This window comes from Pholcus phalangioides, unplaced genomic scaffold (assembly GCF_987345545.1).
Source record: "Pholcus phalangioides strain wild (caught in Gottingen) unplaced genomic scaffold, Ppha-v1.0 ptg000013l_1, whole genome shotgun sequence".
Lineage (NCBI taxonomy): Eukaryota > Metazoa > Arthropoda > Arachnida > Araneae > Pholcidae > Pholcus > Pholcus phalangioides.
This window is the reverse complement of record NW_028301606.1, coordinates 13,105,260-13,130,016: the sequence shown is the minus strand read 5'-3', so window position 1 is coordinate 13,130,016 and position 24,757 is coordinate 13,105,260. Positions and strand designations below refer to the sequence as shown.

Here is a 24,757-nt window from a genome sequence, read left to right as displayed (position 1 = left end):
TTAACGATACCTTTAATACATCGAAAGGTTTAGGTACCAAGCAGTGTGTGTGTGTAACGAGATGTGGAAGATTACGTTTGGATAGCTCTCATTTTTATAGTGGTTTCTGTCGAATTTTGTTTTCATTTTTGGTCATGGAAATACAGGTAGGTACCCTCGAAATTTTTAGTTCTTAGAAAAAAATTTAGTTTTTCTGCTGTCACTTTCCTTTTAGAAAGCGATCCCCGTTAGTACTAAAGTAAAACGTATTTTCAATGGAACCTGTATTAAGCGGAAACCTGTCTTTAATGGAAAAAAATCGTGGAAAAAAACGGGTTTTTAATGTGTGTTTTAGCACTGAAATCATAGGACCACGATTTTTTTCCCATTAAAGACAGGTTCCCGTATTAAACGGAACCTGTCTAACGCGGAAACGGAAAGGTAAATTTTATCCTTTAATGGAAAATTACACACAAACACTTCGATTGTTTCGCTACCAAAGGATCATACAAAATATTAGTGCTTCTCTGTCGAAATTTTTAATGCAATGTCTGCTTGCCAAAATGTGAGTTCTACTTCACTCACCCTTACATTTGTATAAAGCCGTTGCTGTACTTGATTGTGGGGAAATCATCGAATTTTTTACAGTGGTCGGGATGGCGAAATCATGTTGCCCCCCCCCCCCCAAAAAAAAATATCCTAGTTACGGTCCTGGTGCTGAAGATTACATAAACATAGACGACAACTTACAAACTGAACCTGACGTGACAGATATTGACACCCTCATCGACAATTTCAGAGAAAATAAAAAAGAACGTAAATGTGCCATTAATGTACTGTAATGTATTTCAGATGCAGAACAGCGTGGGGTGAAGTTTCATACAGATGCTGTGAAAATCTAAATACTTAGTAATTATAGAGTAAATATTATATTTTATGTACATTTAAATTAATTTGAAGTGATTTACTTTTATTATACTGTACTTTTATTACATACGAGATCGTTACATAATTTTACACTTTGTCAATTGAACCTCTATTAAGCGGAAACCTGTGTTCAACGGAAAAATATCTCGGTCCCTCCGTTGAAGACAGGTTTTAACTGTACTATGCCTGCCAATATTTCATAGCAAAAATTACAGAAACCATATCAAAAGTACGGGGCATCGCTAGCAGTGGGCAAAATTCGTAATTGTCGATGGGAGGCGAAAATTCAGAGCTTTTATAAATCTTAATTATGATTCCACGGGAAAAACGTTTAACATAACGAAAATGTCTAGTATCATTCAAGGAAGCATCGTGTTGAAAAAAAATGGACATTCCTTTAGAATAGTCGGACAGCAAATGATGATAAAAATACGGGAATGTCCGTGAATCGTAAAAAATATACGTAATTTAATCACCTTATGCATTACTTCTCATTATAGCCATCAAAAAAAAATTTGGCATGCTAAAGAGTACGTTTTTGCCGAATTTTCAAGTAACTTGCAGGACTTTCGTGAGAAAGTTACGGGATTTTTTACCTTTTAAAGGTTGGCAGGTCTGTGCTTTTATATCTACGCTGGCCATAATGCGAGATGAAAATTCATAGGGGATGTCTTTTCAGCATGTCTTGCTCTCATTGCAATAAAAACCCTACTTATTATTAATGAGCAAATAAAAAAAAGTTATAATATTAGGTAACTATTCGCTCTTCCTAAACACGAACGAAATGACTTCCGTGACCGCTGACGGAATTATAAATTTACACGGACGTGAATCCGGGAAGCACCAGCCAGAATAGTGCACGCTATAAATAATACATCGTTCCGAATCGACTTTTACAGCTCCATTAAATGCTTTTATTGTGGTCACTGGCGAGGAAAGTAACCTTGGTTCGTTGTTTTTTTCCCAGTAGATTAAATTCGTTAATTAATAGCCACGTATCAGTGTAATTCGTTGTCTCAACCTTCCTATAGATGGCTCCTGTTTTTACTGTTCGTTTATGTTCCCGTTTTGAACATTTCTTTTCCTATGCCATGATAGTTTCCGCGATATTAGTTCTCTGAAAATTTATTGAAACATTGCGTGCTAACGTAATATACCATACTGCGACAAGCGTTGGTTGCCCTTTTTCAGTTCCTCGAATTTCTTGTCCGTGTGGAAATAAATGTGGTCAATGAACGAAGAAGTGTTAATGGTAAATAGACATTCTATCATGGGGAAAGTGATGGGGTAAAAATCGAAATTTAGGCATCGGTGATTTATATCGTAGACATCATATAGCTGCTTTTTAGTTTTCTCTCATTTCCGCATTATGAACGATATTCTCATCTGTTTGACTGTAGTTGAGTACTTTGAATCGAACTGATACTTCATGTGCATTCGGATAATACCGTTCGTCCCGAGTTTGCACTCGAGACCCGATTATACGACGCCCACTGACGCACTTTTAAGTGAAACTTAAAACTTCGTCATTTATTTGCAGGCTCGACAGATGCATTCCGCGCGCACGTGGGATTGAAAAAAAATATATATATCCACGTGTTGCGTCTGTGCAAAGAAAGCTTTTTTTCCACATTTTGCTCGAATCTGTACGTTCGTGTTGAAAGGACGAAAATATTTTCATAAACCCCTGCGTCGTCGGCTCTTCTGGGTGTGGGTGGCGCATTCGGAAAACGTCGTGAGTATTTTCAAAACAAATTTTTAAATAGTTTCAATTTTAATAACGATACAAGAGGTATTTAAGGGTGCGATATTATGTTAGGCTGGTAGCATTCTATTTTAATGTCAGTGATGTTTAATTTTGCTACTATGGCTACTTAATAGTAACGTATATATTTTTTTCAATTTAGTATGAAATACTGTAAAAGTTTTTATTGATTTAGGCCAGGATTACACGCCGTGTACATGTTGTGAACATATCGTGAAGTTTGTTTCTGTGTAATGCCATCCATTTTTCAATTATGAGTGAAGTGTAATGATTGAATAATTGTACCGTTGTGTGTAGGCTTGTTGCTTTCTGTAGCGAGACTTTTTATCGGAGAGATCGGCTCTGTTTTTCAGAATATAAATTCATAATAGAGGGGCCCGTGAAGAGTCTGGTCTGGGAACACATCTGCCTAGGGGCGTTACTGCAGAATGAGGGAGGCATAGGTCTCCGTGCCGTGCCTTACTCGCATCTTTTCCTATACTCTAAGCTGATTATCAAGCATTGAAGGCTGTTCCACTCATTCTGTTTTTGAATTGAAGGAAGATATTGCCTGATTCTTTAATAAAATACCCCAGGGCTGTCTTGAAGCATAGGTACGCCAAGCATGGCCGTGAGGACTTTCTCTGGTGAATGGGGGGCAGGCACTCCACGGTAATGGGATCAGGTGCTATGATAAATAGCATGTGCCGCTTAATCAAATGCTTCATTTTTCCCCGTGGAAATTCGAGTAATTTGCAAGAACCGCATAATTTTAGGAGATATTTTTCGGGGGGTCCCCTCCGGAGGTGGACTTATCGCTTTGTGGCCGGTAGACTATACAAATTTCCTTGCTTACCAGGTCATTCATATACTTGCACACTGTTTTAGTCACTCAGATGCTTGCACACTCTCTAGGTTAGTTCTCCATGTGGCCTGGATTTTTTTTTTTAAACGACACTACTTCGTTAAAATTTAAAACAAAGAAAAGCTTTGCGGATATCAGCAACAAGAAAGTTTTCTTCTTTGACGGCTCTCTCCGTGATCCATGATTTTTCAAGAATGCCGTGGCGTTTGATCATGCGGAATCTCAAAAAAAGCTGTCATGGAACCGCAAGGTTCCGCGGAACACTAGTGGGAAACCCGTGATTAATATATAAAAAAAATAACATGTCCTGACTGATTCATTATCGCTGAGTCAAAACCGCTGAACATGAAATTTGGTTAGTAGTTTTATGTTATAATGTAGACTCACTAAGGGATTTTTTTTCCTAAATTAAATCCCTAAAGGGGGGTCTTAAGGAAGAATTTTCAGATCACCAAATCCATGCGAGTGAAGCCGCGGGGTAACAGTTAGTACTGTATAATTAGGTCTGAGCCGTTTCTTGTAGGTGGCGTGTTTCAGGTGCTACTGTCTTTTATCCGAGTGATAAACATTTTCTGATAATTCGGATGAAGGCGAGTCCGCTGAAATGTCCAGTAAATTTTTTTTTTATTATTATCGAAATTCGATCTACTCTGTGTTCAGTAGGACTGATGAAAAGTTTATTTATTCTGAGCACCAAAAATTACCATATTTTCAAGGCCTCATTTCCTTCAGTTACTTGGAACAAATTCTATAAGATAGGCTGGGATGTTTCATCACATCTACCATGTTGAACATATACCGCATAATTCCAATTTCATTTGTTTCGCTCTCTACAAAAATCTTCTTATGGGGAATCTGAAGTAATGCTATTAAAAAAAGTCTCGGAGGATTTTTTGCCTCCACAAATCAACTAAATCCTATAAGGAGAGAATTTTGAAAATAACCGAAAAATAGCCTAAAACAGTACCTGACAATTCCCGTGCGCCGAATCACCACGGTGACTAAAAAAACCGGTATTGTCACCTAAAATTTACTGTATGCGATTGCTAAATTGGAATCTATGAATGACACAAAATTTTCAGTCTTTTAACCTAGAGAAAACTTATAAAGAAAAAATTGAAAACATCATTTAAGACCGTTTTTCTTCATATTGAAATCACTCTTGGGTCTCCTAAGAAATTCAGCTGGCACCTAATTGGTTTTTTTTTTCATTTTTCTTGGCCTAAAATTTAACTACTTTACAATCAAGGATGTAATATTGCTTCCAAACGCCAGTGGAATGAATTCAAACAGGAGAGTTCTCCCTGTTTTCTTTCCTCTCTACTCATCATCGCGAAGCTTTGTTGTATAACTTTATGGAAATAGTTGTTCTTTTTACCTTCGTTTATTTCTATACAGGGACGTGAAAACAATTTCGCATGTGACGACTCCTTTCACTACATACATATAAAAGAGAACGGGTAGGGTAGGAGTGAAAAGAAAAATCTACTTCGTGAGTACTCAACTTAACTATTTCACTGTTTTTTTCCTTCTCCGTTTCCTTTTTCTAATGCACGGTTAGGTTACGCGTTAGGACATCCTATTTATCGCCTATTCGTCGAACAGAGATCATCCGAATTTCTTGCTAATAGCTTGTAAACGAAGGAGTTAATATCTCTCCCTCTAATTTTTTGACAAGAAAATCACGAACGATTTTTAATCCTTGCATTTTTGAGGAAAATATCACGTGCGGAGAAGACATATTGCTGTACATTCTTCAACAGTGATAGAAAAATAAGTTGGCAAACAATAAATTACATTTTTATACTATTCAGATCTATGTAAATCTTAAAATACAGTGAAGTGCAAATCCAGTATTTTTAAATGTTGATAATGAATTTTTTTTTATCTTGTAATACAGTCAAACCTCGTTAATGAGTCAGTCTTGGGAGAGCAAAAATATGACTTAGTAAGCGGAGTGACTCGTTAAACGGAGAGTAAGCCATAGCTGTGCCAATTCTTGCCTGAGGACAATTGGGACTTCCAAAAAGTGACCCGGTAGTGAGCGGAGTGGCGTGTTAACCGGGTGACGCACTAACGAGGTTTGACTGTATATAGATAGAGCATTCAGGTTACATTATTTGTTTAACATAACACCTCAAAAAATTTTATTCCTTGGTTATTTCAATGCTTCGCAACTAAAGAGTAGAAGGAAAGGCTGGAACAACAAATGTAAAGTCTCTAAATTTTTTCTTCATTAAAAAAAACACGCAGAATTTTTTAGTACGACTCATTTATAAAATAAATTGGCATCATCCAATTGATATTTACACAACTGAATGAGATGCCAGATTTATTGACTATTCAATCATTGAATACATGATAAGACAGGATGGAATTCAATTTTGTTTTTCCCTAATGGGGGGGGGGGAGGATTAGTGTTATGGTTTTGATTAGGTACGGTGGATATCCGCGAGTCTGGTTCGAGGCATAAAACGGTTAAATCTTTCAACATGAAGTTTCTGTCAGCAAATTTCTGTGTAGTAAGTGCATGGTTTTATATAGACGTTATTAGAGATGATGATGGAAACGCTTAGCGCCATCTGTCGATCGTCACATATCGCTCGACATTTTTTTTTTAGCACATTATGAGCTGGGAAATGGAAGAGGGAGGAGTATGTATGTATATATAGTGGATAAAAAAAAAAATTTTTAGTCATACACTGGGTCGCATTTTCTTTTTCATTTCACTAAACGCGCTCGTGTATGTTTTTTTGGGGATAAGAAGTTCGTCCTTCGCAGCTTGTTCTGTTTGCTTCTGCGGCAGCTTCATGTGACAGAGGCCATCCGTTGGTTCTTGTTTCTTCGGGGTCGTCACCTTCAAGTGCCTTCAGAGAAGATACAATAAATGTCTAAATTTTTATTTTTTTATTTCCTTCCTGGTTTTTATTATTATTTGTGTATTATCGTGAATTTCGGTGCCATCTGTCGTCCGGGTAAACAGTGATTTTTGTTTCCCCTTTCTCTTTTCCTGGATATCGTATGTTTGTGGAGACTGCGGCTGGTGGTCGGTAAGTTCTTCAAAACAAAACAATATCTATTTCTTAATCGACGGGTAAATTTCGTAATTTATCATTTCTCAGTGATTTGAATCTAAAGTTTGTGAAACAAAAATACATAGAGGGTATAATGATAATTGCATTTCAAATACATTGTTTTTAGTGACAGAGCAGTGCTCATTTCTCGCGTTGGCAAACGGGACACGTGTTCAGGGACCACAAATTTTCAGCTTCCCTCCTTGAAGAATTGGTTGTCTTTTATATTTTGGTCTCTCCCCTCCCCCTTTTTTGTAGAATGTTGCCATCTTGTCGAATTTTTGAATGTGCAAAATCAGCAATGGTCACGACATACTTCAGAATTTATTTTTATAGTAATTATATACACACATTTGTGTTACAGGGGCTGGGCGTACGCAGGATCAACCTTTTTGGAGAGGGCACAAAAATTTTCTTCCCGAGAAATTTAGAGTTATCACCCTTCAAAAAAAGCATTTAAATTAACAGAAATTGGTTGATATACCATATAAAAGGTATTTCCTTTCGATATTTCAATTTTTTCATCGCAATATTATTTTTATAATTTTTGTTTGGCTTAAGGATATACGCCCCCCCCCCGCTTACGCCTCCGAATTGTTATACAATACTTTGTAGCTATGATGCTCAAAGACGGTTATATATATATGGGGGGGGGGGGAACGCCCATAAATTCCTGTTCGTCCAAGGCCCGAACCCATAAGGAGGAACAGGCGCTGTGACGCATCTGAATCTTTTTGGCTCTAATTTTTTATATGCTCCATATCCGAAGCGGGCCAAAAAATGAAATTTTGGCAGGCTAAAGTTTTATAATATAAGTTATTATAAAACTCAATGAAGACTCGAAAAAACTTAGAAAAATTTTCCAAATCAATTTCTATTTAAATTTTCACAACTACATTTTGCACATGCAAAAATGGAACACCTCCTTTTCAATGAAGTGGATAACCAATCAAATTATCCGGGCTTTTCATTGCTAAAATAAAAGCCTTTTAAGAAGGCGAGATATCTCGTCAATGCCAGCGAGTGAGTTAATACTGCAAGATAGAAATTTGAGCAATAAAATTTGTTAGGGCTATTAGGTTTTTTCCCCCTTCTAAGTATATCTAAACATCTATGCAATCTAAGGCCGGGTTCACACTGGACCGATACGATAAGCGATACGACGAAGATTGGCTGAAAACCTGAACCAATGCACATTCGTGGACTGTAATCTGACTTCAAATAGTTTTGCTAGTTCCCACCAGAGACAGAGGATTTAATATCAAAAGTTCTCACCACTGTGGATTAACAATAACGTTAAAACAACAGCTAAAGAACAACCATTAAGATGGGCGAACGGAGACCCGTATCTCATTCAGATTTTTTTAACCAATCCGTGTCGATATCGTCATCGTATCTCTCCAGTGTGAGCCCGGTCTAACATCATTAGCAAGATGTGCAAAAATGCTCATCCAAAGACCGTTTTCGTTGATGCATAAACCGAATTGTAATTTGACTCCATGAAATACGAATAGTCAGTAAATTATTCGGATGGCAACGGTGGCAACTATTCATCTTATTGGTGCCGCTTGAAAGTGACGTCCATCGTATCATGTCACTCAGTTCCTGGAAGTTTTAATGATGAATAAAAAGAAGAGATTTTTTTCCGTATCGCGGAGTTCTGTTCGGTATTTCAAATATAATGTAATAGTCATGCAGGATGTCCCAAGTTTTTTTGCATATCTCTGCAACCGGTGAATTTAGAGATATACTTTCACTTACAAAACGTTTTCAAATGACGTGCTGTTACGTAAAATCTCAAAATTTGTTTGAGGAGGACGTATGCATGAGAAAAAAAATTAAAATTTCATACAGTTCCCCGTGTGTTAAATGCTCCGATTGTTGAAATGTAGATCATGCTGTGAAAAGTCATTGGCAAAAAATTTTCATGTTTTTAAATGCAATATTTATCGAGATATTAAACATATAAAATTACTGTTTTGGCAGTTGGTTCAAAAGCTGCCATTTTTATGGATAGTACCCAAATTTATAGAACTTTGAACTCGACCAGTTCATTTTTTTAAAATCATTTTTGTTAAATACAAGGGCTAACTAGACCGGGACCTACAATTTATTGCCGATTCCGAAGGGCAGCGTTCGATTTCACCTTTCTTTTATTCGCACCGAAGGGTTGATGTGTTGACCCTTCGGTGTGGGACAACCCGTGATAGTAATCTTTTTCTGTGGGCATGTTGTCGCCGCATCTGTTGTACCTCCACGTCACCCTACAGGGTTCAAACTAGTCAAGATTTTTGGATAGGAAGGAGATCGGAACGGATTGGTTAGATTCAGATTTTTAACCAATCCGTGTCGTATCCATCGCCTATCCAAAAATTGTGAATTTAGTAGAAAACCAGTGTTTCCCAATATGGGCAATATCGCCCCTATGCCCTCCAATATCACCTCTTTTGGCACTAGAAATTTCTGGAGGGGCGGTAGAAGCTAAGGGTTTAATATAAGATCCTATGGATTGGCTTAAGTTGGGGGCGATAAGAAGAAAGAATTGAAGAGTGGGTGATGGAGCAAAAAGTTTTGGAACCTAAAGTTTAAACCATTGTTTCCCAAACTTTTTGGGGTCCATCCCCTCCCTTCAAAAATTTTTTCTTCTCACCGCCCCCAACCCACACCAACCCATAGGATCCTATACTAAACTCAAAGCCTCTACCGCCCCAGTGGGCCATTCCATCATCCCCCCCAGGCAACGATATTGCCCACTTTGGGAAACACTGGTCTAAACCCTGTCGGTGAATAAATAATACCAATGTAAAAAAAACTTTCTTGTCGGAATCGTGCCCTTCAAAATTAGATAATGTATTACCGTATATCGCATAGGGTCTGCTACTCATGAAAGAACTCTTCCGGCTGCAGTTGATGTTTATGTTATTAGGCCTGATCGGAGGAGCAACGAACTCTCGTTGACAAATGTCGGACATATTTTTTTTATGATGCTACGTCTGTGCTGTACCATTAAAATTCAGGCAGGAAATGACACCACGAATATCGTCGTCGTATTTCATTCACAGCTGTGAAACAGTTTCTCAATTTTTTTCAGCCCGTGCCACCCCCCCCCCCCAAAAGATATATATTTTCCTTTCATACCTCCCCTTTCATCCAGCGCCCCCTAATCCAAGATCAAGACCCTTTCTACTTAATGAATCTAATCTATTTTAATCAAAACTAAATTTATAATGAACAAAAATTTTATAAATAAGATCTATCTCTGGAATCCTGGGCCACGGACGGATACAGAAATCGGGGCGAAATCATCTGTCGCAACAGCCGAATAAAATGAGTAAAAAATAGGTCTGGGTAAAGTGTGGGACGACCCTCTCAGCACATTACCCTGGTCCACGGTATACTGGATTAGAGTTGAATGAACGTTCTTCTTGTTGGGGGTTTTATGCATGGCCGTGTCAACATCACGGATCCTAAGCACCCTGTACTTAATTGGAAGTATGGGATTGTATGTAATATACAGCGTATATTGTATATTACATACTTCTCCCAATTCAGAAATCATAGTACCAGATCTTATCATGTAGGCCTCCTTGGGATATGAGGCCCATGGCCCCCACATCCTCGAACAGGGCCCCCAGGCCAGACTTTTCACGAACCCCTCTATATTGAGTTTATAGCATGAAAAAACAAAATAATGGTAACTGTCCCGGGCCCCAGGGCTACAGTCCTGTCAGCCCCACCCTTGTGGGGACCATGATGAGGCCTCCGGGTCATGACCACATTGGTTAAGATGGCCCTGATTTTATGGACAGCTCTGCTCTATTCTGAAAGTAGTGACATTTTTTCTTATTATAATTCATTTGATGAAAGCTTTAATTCTTCATCGTTCTCCATGGCCCCCTTCATTACATGTCGTGGCTCTCCTTGCATCTGATTTTCACCCTTAGCTCCCTTGGAATATTCCAGGACCAGGGGGGGGTATATGGCCCCCAGATTGAGGACCACTGATTTAATGTGTCGTCATAAAAAAATAATTTCACTTTTGATGTGTTTTTATGCTGACGAGCTTTTTCAGAGTGATGTTTGTGTTCCTCGAATTTGTGAAATTCACTGAATGCTTCATGAGCATGAGTGTAATTCCATTTTTTTTTTCTTTACGAAGGATGAATCCAAGATCCGTCCGACGACATCATCATCATCAGCAGCATGGAGTCGGAAACGAGCTGTCGATCCACGGCCGTGTCCGAAGACGAAGTTGGCAGGTGCCTCTCGGACGACAGTGACCGAGGCGACGATGACTGCTGCTGTTCCTGCTCCAACTGCCCGCCACATATCTTTACGTCCATCCTCTTGGGACTGCTGGCCTGCGTCCTGGTTAGCGGCGGTGTCTTCCTCGCCTTCCACAAATGGGATCACACTTGGCTTCTGGTGTCTGCTGTCGGTGTCATTCTAATGATCATAGGTAACTACCCCCATGGTATCTCACAATAATTCTTAAAAGGATACGTTCGGGGTGGGGTTTACCCATTTTGCGGCTCTCAACAACATGTATAGTATCTCAACAACATGTATAGTATCTCAACAACATGTATAGTATCTCAACAACATGTATAGTATCTCAACAACATGTATAGTATCTCAACAACATGTATAGTATCTCAACAACATGTATAGTATAGGACCTATGCGTTAAGACGATTCTTAACGCATAGGTCCCACCCGGGCATTGCTCGGAGACCTCGTGAGATTTGGTAGAGACTCATTAATCTAGAATATATCAGCCCAGGGTATGACAGGTCACTGAAATCGCCGTATTACTAGGGTATAGATGAGGAAAAACCCCATCTCTCTGAATAAGCCGAAGCTTCACTCGTGTCCAACTTTGCCAATACGTTCCAAGATTTATCATGGGTGATTAGTGTGGCCGCTCTAGCAAATGTTGGAGGCTGGATGGTATATTGGAATTCTGGTCGAAGAGGAGCACAAGGACCTTCCAGCACCCCCAAAATCAAAGAAACTTCCTTCCTTTCGAATCTTCCAATCCGTTTGGCCACACACATTGGTCGATGAACGCAAACAGTCACCACGCAGTGTTCTGGAAGCAAATGTTAAAGTGCAGTTTGTTTAGTGCCCAAGGAACATCGAACAGTCTATGCCCTTGGTGTTTCACTGTAGCAGGGGACGCAAACATTGGAAGCAAATATTTGCGAATGACTATTGGACCTGGCTGGACATAACTGCGGCCTTAACAATAGTATACACATCTGCGCACAGTCATGCATCGAACATGTTTTTACTTTTCTATACTCGCAGGAACCAATCACGGATCCGCTTTATTTTTCTTGATATTTAAAATCGTATCGCTCTCTCCGCGAGTGTTGTTGTATACTTGAGATTCTTAATAATAAATTTCCGGATGCACCCATCCTTCGGGAACGCTTCGATATCTCCCCGAGATGTGAAGCTCAGCGTGTCCGGTCCTTTATGTTCATTTGTCCTCTCACCTCCCTCTCCTAACGTATGTGCCATGAGTTTTGAACCACCCTGTATGTAATGTAAGCCGTTACTTCCAGTTAAAGAAATGTTTAAAAAAACACTAGTGTATGTATACAGTCAAACCTCGTTAATGAGTCACTCTTGGGAGAGCAAAAATATGGCTTAGTAAGAGGAGTGACTTGTTAATTGGAGTAAGCCATAGCTATGCCAATTCCTGCCTGAGGACAATTGCAACTTCCAAAAAGTGACCCGGTAAGCGAAGTGACGTGTTAACCGGGTGACCTTTATTTATATATATATAAAAAAGACTGCATGTTATTTCCACATTGATCATTCATCTTTTTTTTTTACATTGGCAGGAACCGCCTTACATTGCTGTTCAGCATCGAAAAACGACAGGAAAAAGCACCGATGCAAAGGTGGATGTGGCAATGGTTCGGGTCGGAACTCGAAACCGGATCCCCTGAGCAACGGTGGCGGTGGTATGCTGGCCGAACAGCTGCTGCCCCTCAGTAACGCCCGTTCCGTCAGCCAGCTGTCCCTGAACATGGTCCCGGGTTACTTCCCGCCCATCGTGTACCCGACGACGGCTGGCTCGCCGTACGGTCTCGAGCAACATTCGGCCGTAGTCCAGAACATTAGCCGACTCGTCCAGCATCAGCAACAGTTACACCTACAGGCTCCGTCCACGGCGGCTGCTGCTGCTAACGGAGATGGCGCCAGGAGCTTCATCTTGCTGTCGTTGCCGGCCGATGCCAACCCGGCAAATATACAGAATCTTGTGAATGCCGTGTGCCAACTCGATGCCAAGTAAATTGCCATATTTCTTTTTTTTTATTTGCTGAACTCTAAAATGTGTGGAAGTTACGGAATGAGAAAAAAGGTTTCGGGGGGGGGGGGGGGCCCGTATCAATTTTCGGATTTCCCCAGAGCTCGATTTTATCCCGAAAATCGTGGTTTTTCATCCATGCAGTGGTGATCGGCCAATGGGGTGTCACTAAATAACGAGTGTTAAATCACCATTTTTGTTGTCAAGATTTGACAAAAATGGTAATATAACTAAATTTTGCTAAATCGCTTGCCATCGCATCGATTTTCCAAATTTTTTCTCCCGTTTGGTAACAATTACCTTCTGAATAGCCGAACTGCGAAAAAAACAAAACAAATGAGAATCCAGCAGACTAATTAATTTTCATATAAATATTGTTTGGTGAACAGTGGTTATCCCATATTGCTAATAAAAATTTATAAGAAATTGACAAACAATGAGCAAACAAACAAACTCATTAAAAACAATGAGATATTTTGTTCGATTATGGTCCGCGACCAATTACCAAATCACAAAAAAAGTTCCCGCGTCACATTTCCAAATCATTTAAAACGATCCGTGACATATTTCCCGATTTTTAAGTGACCCACAGCACATTTCCAGATAGATCATTGAATTTCTAGAGGCACGTCCATAGGTGGAATACGGGGGGGGGGATGAGGGGCATTGCCCCCACCCCCTCCTCCCTCATCGTCAAAGGTGGAGTGACCTGATCTAATGTATATGCTTTTTTTATGAAAAGGCATCATAGAGGTAGACTTTCAGGCCTACCTCTCTTCCTCCGTTTAAAAACGGATGAAGTGGGCCCTACACTCACCAAACGGTTGAGCACCCTTGCTAGATACAGGCGTCCCTCGCTTTACGCGATTAATTGGTTCCTCAAAATAGTCGCACAAGACGAAATCACGTAAAATGAGTTTTAATTTTACATGAAAAAGATAGGGAAGTGTTTGTTTTCTTTCCTGAAGGGTTTGGTGTGAGAGGCTGATAACTCTTTTTTTTTTAATGAAACAGTCGAGATTCGGCTGACAAGCAGCACACGTTGTTCGTCTCCTTATAAAAACTCTAGTAGCAAAGCCAGAGAATTCCGCATATTTCTCGCAAATATGAAAATTCAAGTTTTACTCTGATAACGCTTTTTTTATATTAAATTTCTCATGGCAGTGTGTTACCAAACGTTGTTCATCAGTGAAATCTGGTGAATTGTAACTGAGAATTTCCCTCATATTTGTCTCAGTTACATCATCAAATCCAACGTATTTCGTCGTCAAAGGATTTAACTACCTTATGTTATGTATCTTCAATTTGCAAGCCCATTTTCAGGATTAAAGTTTAACTCCAAGCCGTTTGCAGGTTGGAATTCCTAATATCAACTTTTCAAAGTCGCGTTATAGCGAAATCACGTAAACCGAGAAACACCATCCAATTTTGTTATAAGCGGGTTCAACTATATTTGTTTATTCCACACCAAATCCTGTTGGTTCAAAGAACTCGATATATCTCTTCTAGTATTCAGAAAGAAAAATCGGCTTATGAGATGTATTTCTTTTGTCAGCCATTTAACTCAATTCTTCCTTATCTCCAGTTTCCGCTGCCGTCACGCGAAATTCAAGGCCTTGGCTCTTGTTTTTTTTCTTCTGTATTCGCTAAAGAAAAAGCACAAAAGCTTCTTTTGTGTCTCTCCCTTTGCCACATTCGTTAATGAAGTCGTACCGACGACGCGACATTTCCTTCCTTCCTTCCTTTTCTTACGAGGTTTTTGGTCTTTTAGGCGAATGAACTAAAACTCGACTTTCGCTTTCCAGAAAGTAGTCCGCTGAAAGATCCTGAAGGGGGTTTCCGTGGATGTGTTTCTGGACAGAGCCGAAATTAGAAGAGAAATGTAGAAAAGACCACGTGTACCAGTTTCCCAACCTTTTTTATCCCATCGCCCCCGTCAGAAATTTTTTTCTCCCATCGCCCCCAATACAATCTACCCCATAGGATCCTATGTTATACCTGTAGCTTCTACCGCCTCCCTGGAACTTTTCATCGCCCCCAAGGGGGCGTTAGCGCCCACGTTGGGAATCACTGATGCATACTCTTGCGAGTTGGGTCACCTGATTTCCAAAACTTAGAAATGAGGACGCATGTGTGTACATCCTTGGTTACTTCACTTGCATATGTTCACATCCTGATGGCACCACTGTACCAATAAGACAAACGACTGTTTTCCCCAACGAAAACAAGACCAAGGAAACATTTTCTGGATATTACGCTGAGGTGAACTTGGAAATAAGTCATCTTGTCTCCGGCGGGACTGGAACCCAGGCCCTCTTGCATACCGGGCAAGCATGCTGCCATCTACACCACTGGAGACACGACCCTGCCTTCCTTACTTCGCGCACTGTTTCATGAGGCGCTGAAGTAGAGGCATTAGTAGCCTCTCAACTTCAGGAAATGCCCCCCTCCCCAGGTGGGGCAGTACAGAGACGACTTTTTTCTAAGTCCAAGATATCAAGGAAACATATATTTTCTGGCTATTATGCTGAGATGAACTCGGAAAGAAAAGTCATCTTGTCTCTAAGTCATCTCGTGAAAAATCATTTCATCTGGGTTCGGAACTCTAACTCAGGCCCTCTTGCATACTGGCACTTGGTTCGAGAGTCACGGTGGAGACAAGATGACTTTTCTTTCCGAGTTCATCTCAGCATAATATCCAAAAAATATGTGTTTCCTTGATATCTTGGGCTGAGAAAAAAAAATCCTGTATCTGAAAACTGAACCTTTTTTTCAATACTTCTACGTTTTTTAATCACGTCGCGTACACCGAGGGTTCAACATGGACGAAAACGTTGGAAACTACTAAATTATAGAATTAAATAGAATAATTCTGTGGGGTGTTTGGTCAGAGCACATGATAACTCCAAAATCACATTTTTGAAATATAAGCATTTTCATTGTCATTTAAAAATCAAAATAAAGCATACACACAAATACAAATTAAAACATCATACATCAGCATGTTGTTTAGCCCGTACGCGCGTATTTGTGCATTTATCTCACTTGTAATTAGCTGCAATTAGCAAGATCAAAAAGCCATTTTTTGGAGACATCATGTTCTGACCGAACACCATAGAATTATCAACAAGGCCCGGATGTTGTTGCCTTAAAAAAAATCTTGAAATTAACTTTATAAAATGCTCTAAAAATTGGAAAAAATATCATCAAAATAATAAGTTTTCTTGAAAAACCGGTTATGTTCGAATGTCGGAAGAAAAACGTTCTGACAGCAACACAGAATCATGTATAAATTTTTTTTCTCAAAGTTTAGATTTCATCAAAAATAACTAAAAGTGGATCACTTAAACAAGTTATAATTCATGAATCACAGAGTAGCACTGGCATTATTCCCCCCCCCCCACACACACACACACACACACAAGGGTAGGGCTGACAGGGCTCCAGCTTGGGGAGCCTGAGACGATTCTTGTTTTTTTCCCCCAAAAGAAATTCACTATTGAGAGAGGCCCGTAAAGAATCTGACCGAAGTGGCCCTGTCGCTTGATGTGGGACCCATGACTGGCGTACCGGGGGAGGGAGAGAAAGGGTTTTTGCAGTGAAATAAAAAGGTTTGGTTATCCTTGGGAAGCGTGTCGGGTTCTGCAAGAACAAAACCAGGAATTCGGGTCAGTCCTGCTCGTAAAAGGGAGGAGAAAAAAATGTGTCGTTTTTATTGTGCGTGAAATTTATGCATTAATAAGAAAGGGAGGGGGGAAATAATGATATTCCTTTTGTTTTTGTTATAATTTTATTGGGAGAATCCATCCACAGAATTCTTCGTTTATCACGATGATGAAGGTGCTATTTTTGCTTGGAATCTGCCGCACATTTTCTGTTGCAGGTGGGCTTTGTCAGATGTTCCTTAACCTTTTATATCCTCGACCCAAAATCAACAATACGATCGAACTTCGCATCGCATGGGTCAATTTTAAATAAAAAATTTTTTTAAATTTAATATTCCTCATCAATTTTTTTCCCCTTCAAAAATTAATAGAACCATTTACAATGGCGTCTTAACGGGTGGGCTTATAGGACACTCAGTAATTTATGGCTTCTGTTTCACACTCAAAGCTTTATTCTGAAGGTTCAGAATTATTTCTTTCATTAATTTTCAGCTATTTTTTCATTAGTCCTCAGTTATATCGCATTGATTTCAAATTTTCATCAATCCTGAACTTTCATTGATTTTTGTTCAGTGTGTTCATATTTTCGTGTAGATACTTTTCAGCATTCCTGGTGCGCTCTGTAATAGTGTTACGCCTTTTATACCCTCAAAAATAAATAACATGACTGCTCAAGAGGGTCCCAAAAATGTCTCCTATTTGCGGCCTTGAGTCTATGCAAATTAGAAGGAGGCAGGAATTTCTAGCCAGGTATGGGCCTTAGAAAAAAAACAACAACTTCGACCGGCATTCATGAAGCTCTTAAGGCGGCCCTGCTCTACAGCCCCCTTAACGACTTGTCATGTCTGCCCCTTGATTTTCACCCGCGGCTCTCTTACGGCCGTATTCACCGACAGAGTTTAACTGCAAGAGCAGGTTTTAAAGGATTGGAGATCGAAAACGGATTGCGGTTAAAAAATTTTAACCAATGATTGTACAACCAAACATTGTACTTTTTATTTTCAAAATCGTATCATCTACGGGGTGCGTGAAAAAATAACAAAATTCATTTGAAAATATTCCGAAATATTTATTCCCCACATGTGAGCCATTTCCCTTCACGATTCCATGGAAATGCTGACTGTTTAACTTGCTCGGTGCTGTTGTTATTGCAACCGCAAGGGAAATGGGAAGAGGCCCCAACAAAAATTATTTTCAGAGGAAATGGCGATACAGTCATTTCTTCCCCCTCCACATTATTAACCTTTCTGTCGCTAGCGACAAATTAACTCGAACGATCAATTAATACTTCCCCATTTTCCTTCCCTTTCCCCCGCTACTCGCTCATTATTTACGTGGGAAATAGCCCCCCCCCCCCCCCGACTGTGATTTAACTTATAAGGGAAATTAACAGTAATTACTTTAAAAAAAATGATATGATCGATGATGAGCTGGGAATGTTCGTATACAATCATCGTGTGATTTAATTAAGGCCGCGGCCAAGAGGAGTGATTTCAACCTCAGTGATTTCCAACCTTTGGGGGGGGGGGGCAAGATATTCTAACACCGCCACGCAGAAAGAGAAACCGATTTGAATAGGCTGACCATATTTCCTCGAGAGAAATACGGGAAATTGGGATTCTAGATACGGGACATCGCCAATTATCTCCCAGAACAACGCCAAAAGTGCACAAAGTTGCCAAATATTGCTGAAATTACGGAAAAATCGCAATGGCGGAAAACGAAACGTTACTGCAAATTTCAGTGGATTAAAATGAATTCCACGAAATGAAACCTTCAACAAGACAAATGTGGGAGATTAATGTTCTTGTTTGTAGTTGTAATTATCGTAATATAATTGAAAAATTTGAGTTGAAAAATAATTTCAATCTTTGACTTCAATAAAGAATAAAAATCCAAGTAGGCGTCATGTATGAAACAGGAAAAATCGGGACAATTTTGCTAAAGTCGGGATGCCCAAAAAAAAAATAAAACCGGGACTGTCCCGGGAAATATGGGACGTATGGTCACCCTAGATGTGAAGCATTTAAGTAAAATATATTAAGGAAACAAAAAAGTGACAACTTTTGTAAACCCCCCCCCCCCCCCCCCCACCCACCCACTCACTCAAGAGGGAAGCTGGCCTGTATCTTGCCAGGGATGATCCGGAGATCCACCCCCAGGGGCAACCCTAAGACGTAGAGCCAGGTGCGAAAATAATTTCGTAGTTCCTTAGCCCCTATTTTATATGTTTTGTTGGGGGCGGGGGGAATTGGCATCTAAAGATTGATGCATTATCACAGAATATACAGGAATGCTGAAAAATATCTACTCGCCAATGAAAATTCACAGCTAATGAAATCCCAGAATTGATGAGAGAAATAATTCCAGAATTGAAGGAACTTCCACATACTAAAATCCGTTGAAGCTGACACCTTGTTTACTACAACAAAAAGTATTTTGATATACTCTGTATATGTATATTTTTTTCACTTATATTAAAATAGGGCGCGGTAGCCCAGGTACCAAAGGATGTTTAGAGGTATTGCGAGTTCGATACCCGGTTCGTCCTTGTCAGAAAAATTTCCTACCACAGGGGTACAACAAAAACGGCGACATGACTGCAGAAAAAATTGCTACCACAGGGAGTCCCCCATCGAAGGGTTAGCGCACCAACCTCTCGATGAGTATAAAAAACAAGCCTGCCGTTCGGAATCGGCGATAAATTGTAGGTCCCGGTCTAATTAGTCCTCGTGTGAGGAAAATGACCGTGGTGCGACAAAAATGATCGAATGCTCTTATATTACCATAAGTGCGGGTCCGGCGTGACCGCATCTGTCACACACCCCTAAGCACGGTTCTGCCACCCCCTTATTTATAACATTGTACACTACAAATTTACTCGGAAATCAATTCAGTAATTACAAAAGATCTTTTATGGATTCGAGGAGCCCTGGTGAAGACGGGGGCGGGGACACACACAAAAGATATAAGGTTGGGGGTGGGTGAAAAAAAAAACGCCACCTTACATAACGTGAGGAATTTACTCAGGGGCGTAGCCAGAAATTTCGTTCGGGGGGGGGACCAAAGTGACAGAACAATGGATTTGGCCATCTTTTTCCCGTCATTTTCTCACATTTCGGGGGGGGCAGACCCCCAAGTCCCCCCCCCCTCGCTACGCCCTTGAATTTACTACCATAACAGGTGGACGCTTTCAGAGATGCGACTTCAAGCTCTCAAATGAGGGGTGATTCTGAACATGTGGAACAAACGAATAGAGCATATTAAAATATAAATTTATTTTTCAGCAGCAATGCATGATTGTAAGCGATGCGGTGCACCACTTTACAATGCGGGCAAGTGCACTAACCATTATGACGCAGACCCAAGACTTTCCTTTCCTTATACCACGAACAGTAGTGTGTCCTGCTGAGTAGAGACATTTGATTCTTTTAGCTTCAGCAAGCCTCCAGGTGGTGACAGTAGAGATAGAGAGCACCCGAGTGGCGTAGTGGTAAGATGCTTGTGTTCCACTATCAAGGTTGCCATCAAGGTCCACGGGTTCGAATCCAGCCATCAGAAAAAGTTCTTTACCTATCGAGCCTGGGGCTACCACCGATAGATGGTGCCTTCATCCCCTCTCCACTAGTTGGAAATTGCCATATGGCGATATATGACTGGAGTTGGTGTGCGGTAAAGTAGTAGAGATAGGGGGTCTGGGGTACGATTCCTGCCGGAAGCAAACAATTTTTCTTTTCGAAGTTCCCCTCAATTGAAAATCCAGAAAGTCTCGATTTTGTTCCGCCGCGCGGATCTCTCGGGTTCTTCGCCGGAGACTTGAAGATGCGTAAAAACTCACAGAAACGAGAATTTGAGAACAAAGGTGGTGTTTTATTCACAGTAACCAGAAGTCCTGTCAAACTACAGCAGCCATTCGTACATACTACTTCTCCCTTCGAATTCCTCTGTCCTAGTCCATTGGAGCTCGCTCTTCTATTCGAGCAATTGCATGTCACGCATACCCTACATGTGTTAACAAGAATTTTCAAGTTTTTATCCTTCGTAACAATTTAAAGCAATTTTATGTTTTGCTGAAGATCTCGACGACAAATGTCGCATAGCACGTGAAGCTGGCAATTAGTCAATTTCATCAAATCTGCTTTACTCAATACGTTGAAATTTTGCGAGTAAGAAATACATTGAAAACGTATTAACATGTCTTTCTTTTTTCAGTTCCAGCAATCAGCCAGAGGTTGCCAATCAGACCAACCAGGAAGCAGAAACACCTATCTCAGTGCCATCACAATCGTCGACTCCTCCGCAACGTACTGAAGGGAATGGCGCCATCTTGTTGTCCACACCTATACCAACCGGAGATCCTAACACTGCTTCTGCCTGTTCTTCATCCAGCACCACACCGCCCATGGGTGCAGTAAGTACAGCGGTGGTCACCGGCTGTTCTTCTCAGCCTCCTGCCTTGAAAAACGCCGAGGTGCAAACCTGCAGTAACTGGCCGAGCCCCGTAGCATCCGAGCTGAAAATACCAGCTTCGAGCCGAAGTTGTGCCTCGCAGTCAGATGGAGGCTGCAGCAGCAGTACTACAATCGCTGCCGAAAGCGTTCCCAACGACGTAAACGGCTGTGCGGGCAGCACCGACGAAAATTCGCAAAGGACTAGTTCTAACGAAGTTTGTTTGATCGACATCGGGGATTCACTCCCACAGTCGACTTCCTCAGCTCAAACAGAGTCCGGTAACATGATCTGTGATACCGAACAACTATCCGTTGTTCAAATAAACATTCCTTCTGCGGTAACGAGCGGTCACCAGGACGTTGATCTGATGGATATGACTTCGGACTCACCTGCACTAATTGAACTGCCGTCCTCGGCAAGCGTGAATACTGCCATGCATTCCATTTGCAACGGATCGTCAGCTCCTGAGAATGGCGTCCATGTCGACGAAGAGATCGCCTGTAGCGTTCAGAATGGCAATGGCGGTAGTAGTGTTAATGAGGATTCTGGATCAAGACAGGAAATTAACGATCCGGAACAGCAAGTAGTGACATCAGCAGATCCACCGCCATCCGGCGCTGCAGTGCAGAGCTCGAATCTAGAGGATGCGTCCGAGAGTACTTCGGACTTTGACGAGGAAGACGGAGATCTGATGGACAGATCATCTCCGCCCCCAAGCTACGAAGACGTAACTCAGGAAGGACAAACACCAGCGCTCGGTGCGATAGGTCTCGCCTATGGAACTTTGTGAAAAATACCCTTTTTTCTGTTTTTAATATTTATTTACGACCCTTTACGCGTTCTGCGGGTGTTTGTGTGTGCGCTCGTGAAATAATTTTTACAAGTGAAATTTTTAAAATATTAAATGGTTTTTTTTTCTATGGAGACCATATCTTTTGTCTTTATTTCACTCACACTAGTTGCAAAGCATTTTTTTTTCTTGCTGTTTTGCTATTAGCTGATGGTTTTCAATGCGAAATGTGTTGCAGTTAGCAACGTTGGCGCACACTCTGCCGCTTGTTCACTTGACACAATCCATCTCGTAGTTAAATTAGTGATGGAACAATAGTGATCGTGAGAGAGAGTAACAGTTAATTAATTGCAACCACAAAATGTGTGTTGCGAAGCAGAGGCGCCGACATGAAGAAAACGTCGAGGGGCTGAAAGTTGTCAGTAGTCCCGTAGAAGTGCCCGAGTGGTGCAGTGGTAAGATGCCATCAGGTCCGCGGGTTCGATCCTGGGGAGAAACATAGATAAGTTCTGTTCCCTCTACCGAGCCGATCACCAATAGATGGTGCCTATTTATTGCAGTCCAACTCGATCGGTAGTAAATTGTTGTATGGTGATATGACCGGAACTGTATGTGGTAAAGTAGTGTGGGTCCCATATATATATATACACACACATACACACGGGACTGGCCTGTACGCGGGAGGGGTGCATTGCATTGTATATTCATAAATCATTGTTGGCGGGGGGGCTAAAATAGCCTCAGCCTTCCAGGTTCCGGCGCCTATGTTGCAGAATGTTCTGTGCTCACTGTCAGTGGCTATGGGCGGGGTATACCTTTATCAGAGCAGATAATTATTCAAAATGCCGATGATAAAAAAAAACAGATTCAGGATTTTAACCTATCATTAACACGACGTTTCATCTTTAGGTCATTAAAGTCCGAGCCCTAGTCATGATTCAAGATATTCTTTTACATTAAAACAGCAGCAGCGACACACAGGGCCGTCATTTCAACTTTTTCCGGGGGGGGGGGGGGCAAAGCACATGTACTCAATCTATGTGTGTGTGTATAGTATATATGGTATAAATACATAAATGGTATATATATATATACCGTTTTTAGTGTATTTTCGAAACCACCCCCCCCCCCCAAATGACGGGCCTGAGTTGATATGGCACTTATCAGAAAGCGAGGGGCATCTGTCCTTTGTTTTTTTTTTCTACCACTACATTTATACAGCGAAACCTAGATACTCGATATAACGACAAATCCCTCTACAATATTCTTGTTTGAAAATGTCAATACTCTAATGTTAAACTGCTTGCTTCTCAATACTATATAATGATAATCGCTCTACAACAATATTTTCTTCTTGATCTGCAAAGTACCTTAATTTTATTTTTAAAAAATCTGCGTGAGAACATCGCGAGATAGAGGTGAAACTTCTAGGTTTGACATGAATTGTTCACCTCAATTAAATTAAATTTTTAATTATTTAAAATTGAATTTAGAAATTTTAAACAAAATTGATCTTGTTGACCTCTTATTTTTTTAACCCCCTCCCCAAACTTGACTCGCTTGATCTAATTGACACCATCCGCCCCGTAGTTTGGCGTCATATGGAATCATAATTGAACCCGCTGTAAATCTCGTGGCAGATTTGTTCACAAAAAATTTCTGGCAATAAGTGTGATTGGCTCTAAATCAGAGGTGGGGCTTTTTATCTGGACTAAAATCTCGTACAGGAGTGAAGAGTAAGAAAAAACAAAACTTTTGCATTCGTGTGCGAAGGTACTAATATATTAATGGCGGCAATAAGTCACGAGAGAGAGTAGCTTGCTTTAGGATTTTCATAGCCACTACCATGGCCCCAAGGGGTGGGCTGGCAAGGCTCCAGCCCTGGGGCGATTGTCATTATTTTTTATTTTTCACGCTGTAAATACATCATAAGAGTGCCCGTGTGAAAGATCCCAGCCTAGGGCCCTACTCCAGGATGTGGGGGCCATGGCCACTACTACTACCCCCCAATTTTATTTTCATACACTGCGGAATATGTGCACATATTGACATCATCCCCACCACCATCCATCTGCTTCATCACACAATCAATTATTCCACAGAATGGGTTTTGAGGGAAAAAGAAAGCGTTCACTTTTTGTGATGATATTTTCTCTCCTCAGAAATTCACGGTTATGTCACTATAGAAGTTTCACTTCAAAAAGGTCTCTAAAAGTAGGAAAATGTAAAAACATTAATTTATAGGTGTTTACACAAATCATTAGGTTTATTCTTAATTTTAAATTAAACTTCCATCTCAACACTTGAGTATCATCTCGTCATGCACAAGTTTTCATATAACAAACAACTTATTACACCAGCTTGTAGGGGGTGGAGAATCACGTTGCCTACTTTGAGGAGCACTAGGCTGAATGGTTATGTTTCAGCACTTTAAAAAACTCGGGTTTCCTGTGCATATTGGTAACTTCTGAGTATTATTAGACAAAAAAGTTCATTCTTCCGTCTTTGAAAAAAAATTCTCTGCAAAAAGCAGGCAGCCTTTCAACACGGTACTTGCACCACATAAAAACTGAGGCGCATTTGCCATTTTCACTTCAAAATATGGAAGACAGATGGCAGCACCAGTATAACGTGAAACAAGAATAATTCTGACTACATATATACTTTAGATATTCCCCAGAAAAATGTTTAAACAACGTGCACAGTATGGTTAAGTAGTAGTACTTTACTCAATATTCCTCACATTTCTGTGATTGGTATCGTCAAGTGATAGTATTAAAATTAGGGGAAAAAATTTCATATCTCCCCAAGTTTGAAACATAAACATCATATAGGAGACATTGAAAAAATATTTCAACATATACTGACCTTCAGTTCAAAAAACTTCATAAACCTAAGTTTTCAAAAATTAAGTGGTTACATGGTACAAATAAAATTGA

At 40.4% G+C, this 24,757-nt stretch overlaps 1 protein-coding gene across 5 annotated transcripts in view; it reads left to right on the top strand.

Annotated features, from left to right (window-relative positions):
* Positions 1-21,954, top strand: part of LOC149078627 (uncharacterized) — a 45,402-nt gene extending 23,448 nt beyond the window's left edge. The window contains exons 1-5 of one of the 5 annotated variants that reach the window (XM_089240763.1): positions 2,552-2,641; positions 4,914-5,007; positions 10,749-11,048; positions 12,442-12,892; positions 20,789-21,954. In XM_089240763.1, coding sequence (XP_089096889.1) covers positions 10,793-11,048; positions 12,442-12,892; positions 20,789-21,818 — 1,737 coding nt within the window. In that variant the 5' untranslated portion in view covers positions 2,552-2,641; positions 4,914-5,007; positions 10,749-10,792 and the 3' untranslated portion in view covers positions 21,819-21,954. Of the gene's footprint in view, positions 1-2,446; positions 2,642-4,913; positions 5,008-6,137; positions 6,566-10,748; positions 11,049-12,441; positions 12,893-20,788 lie in introns of those variants that run through there. The other 4 variants (XM_089240764.1, XM_089240762.1, XM_089240765.1 and 1 more) reach the window with 4 other exon arrangements.
* The last annotated feature ends 2,803 nt before the right edge of the window (positions 21,955-24,757 follow it).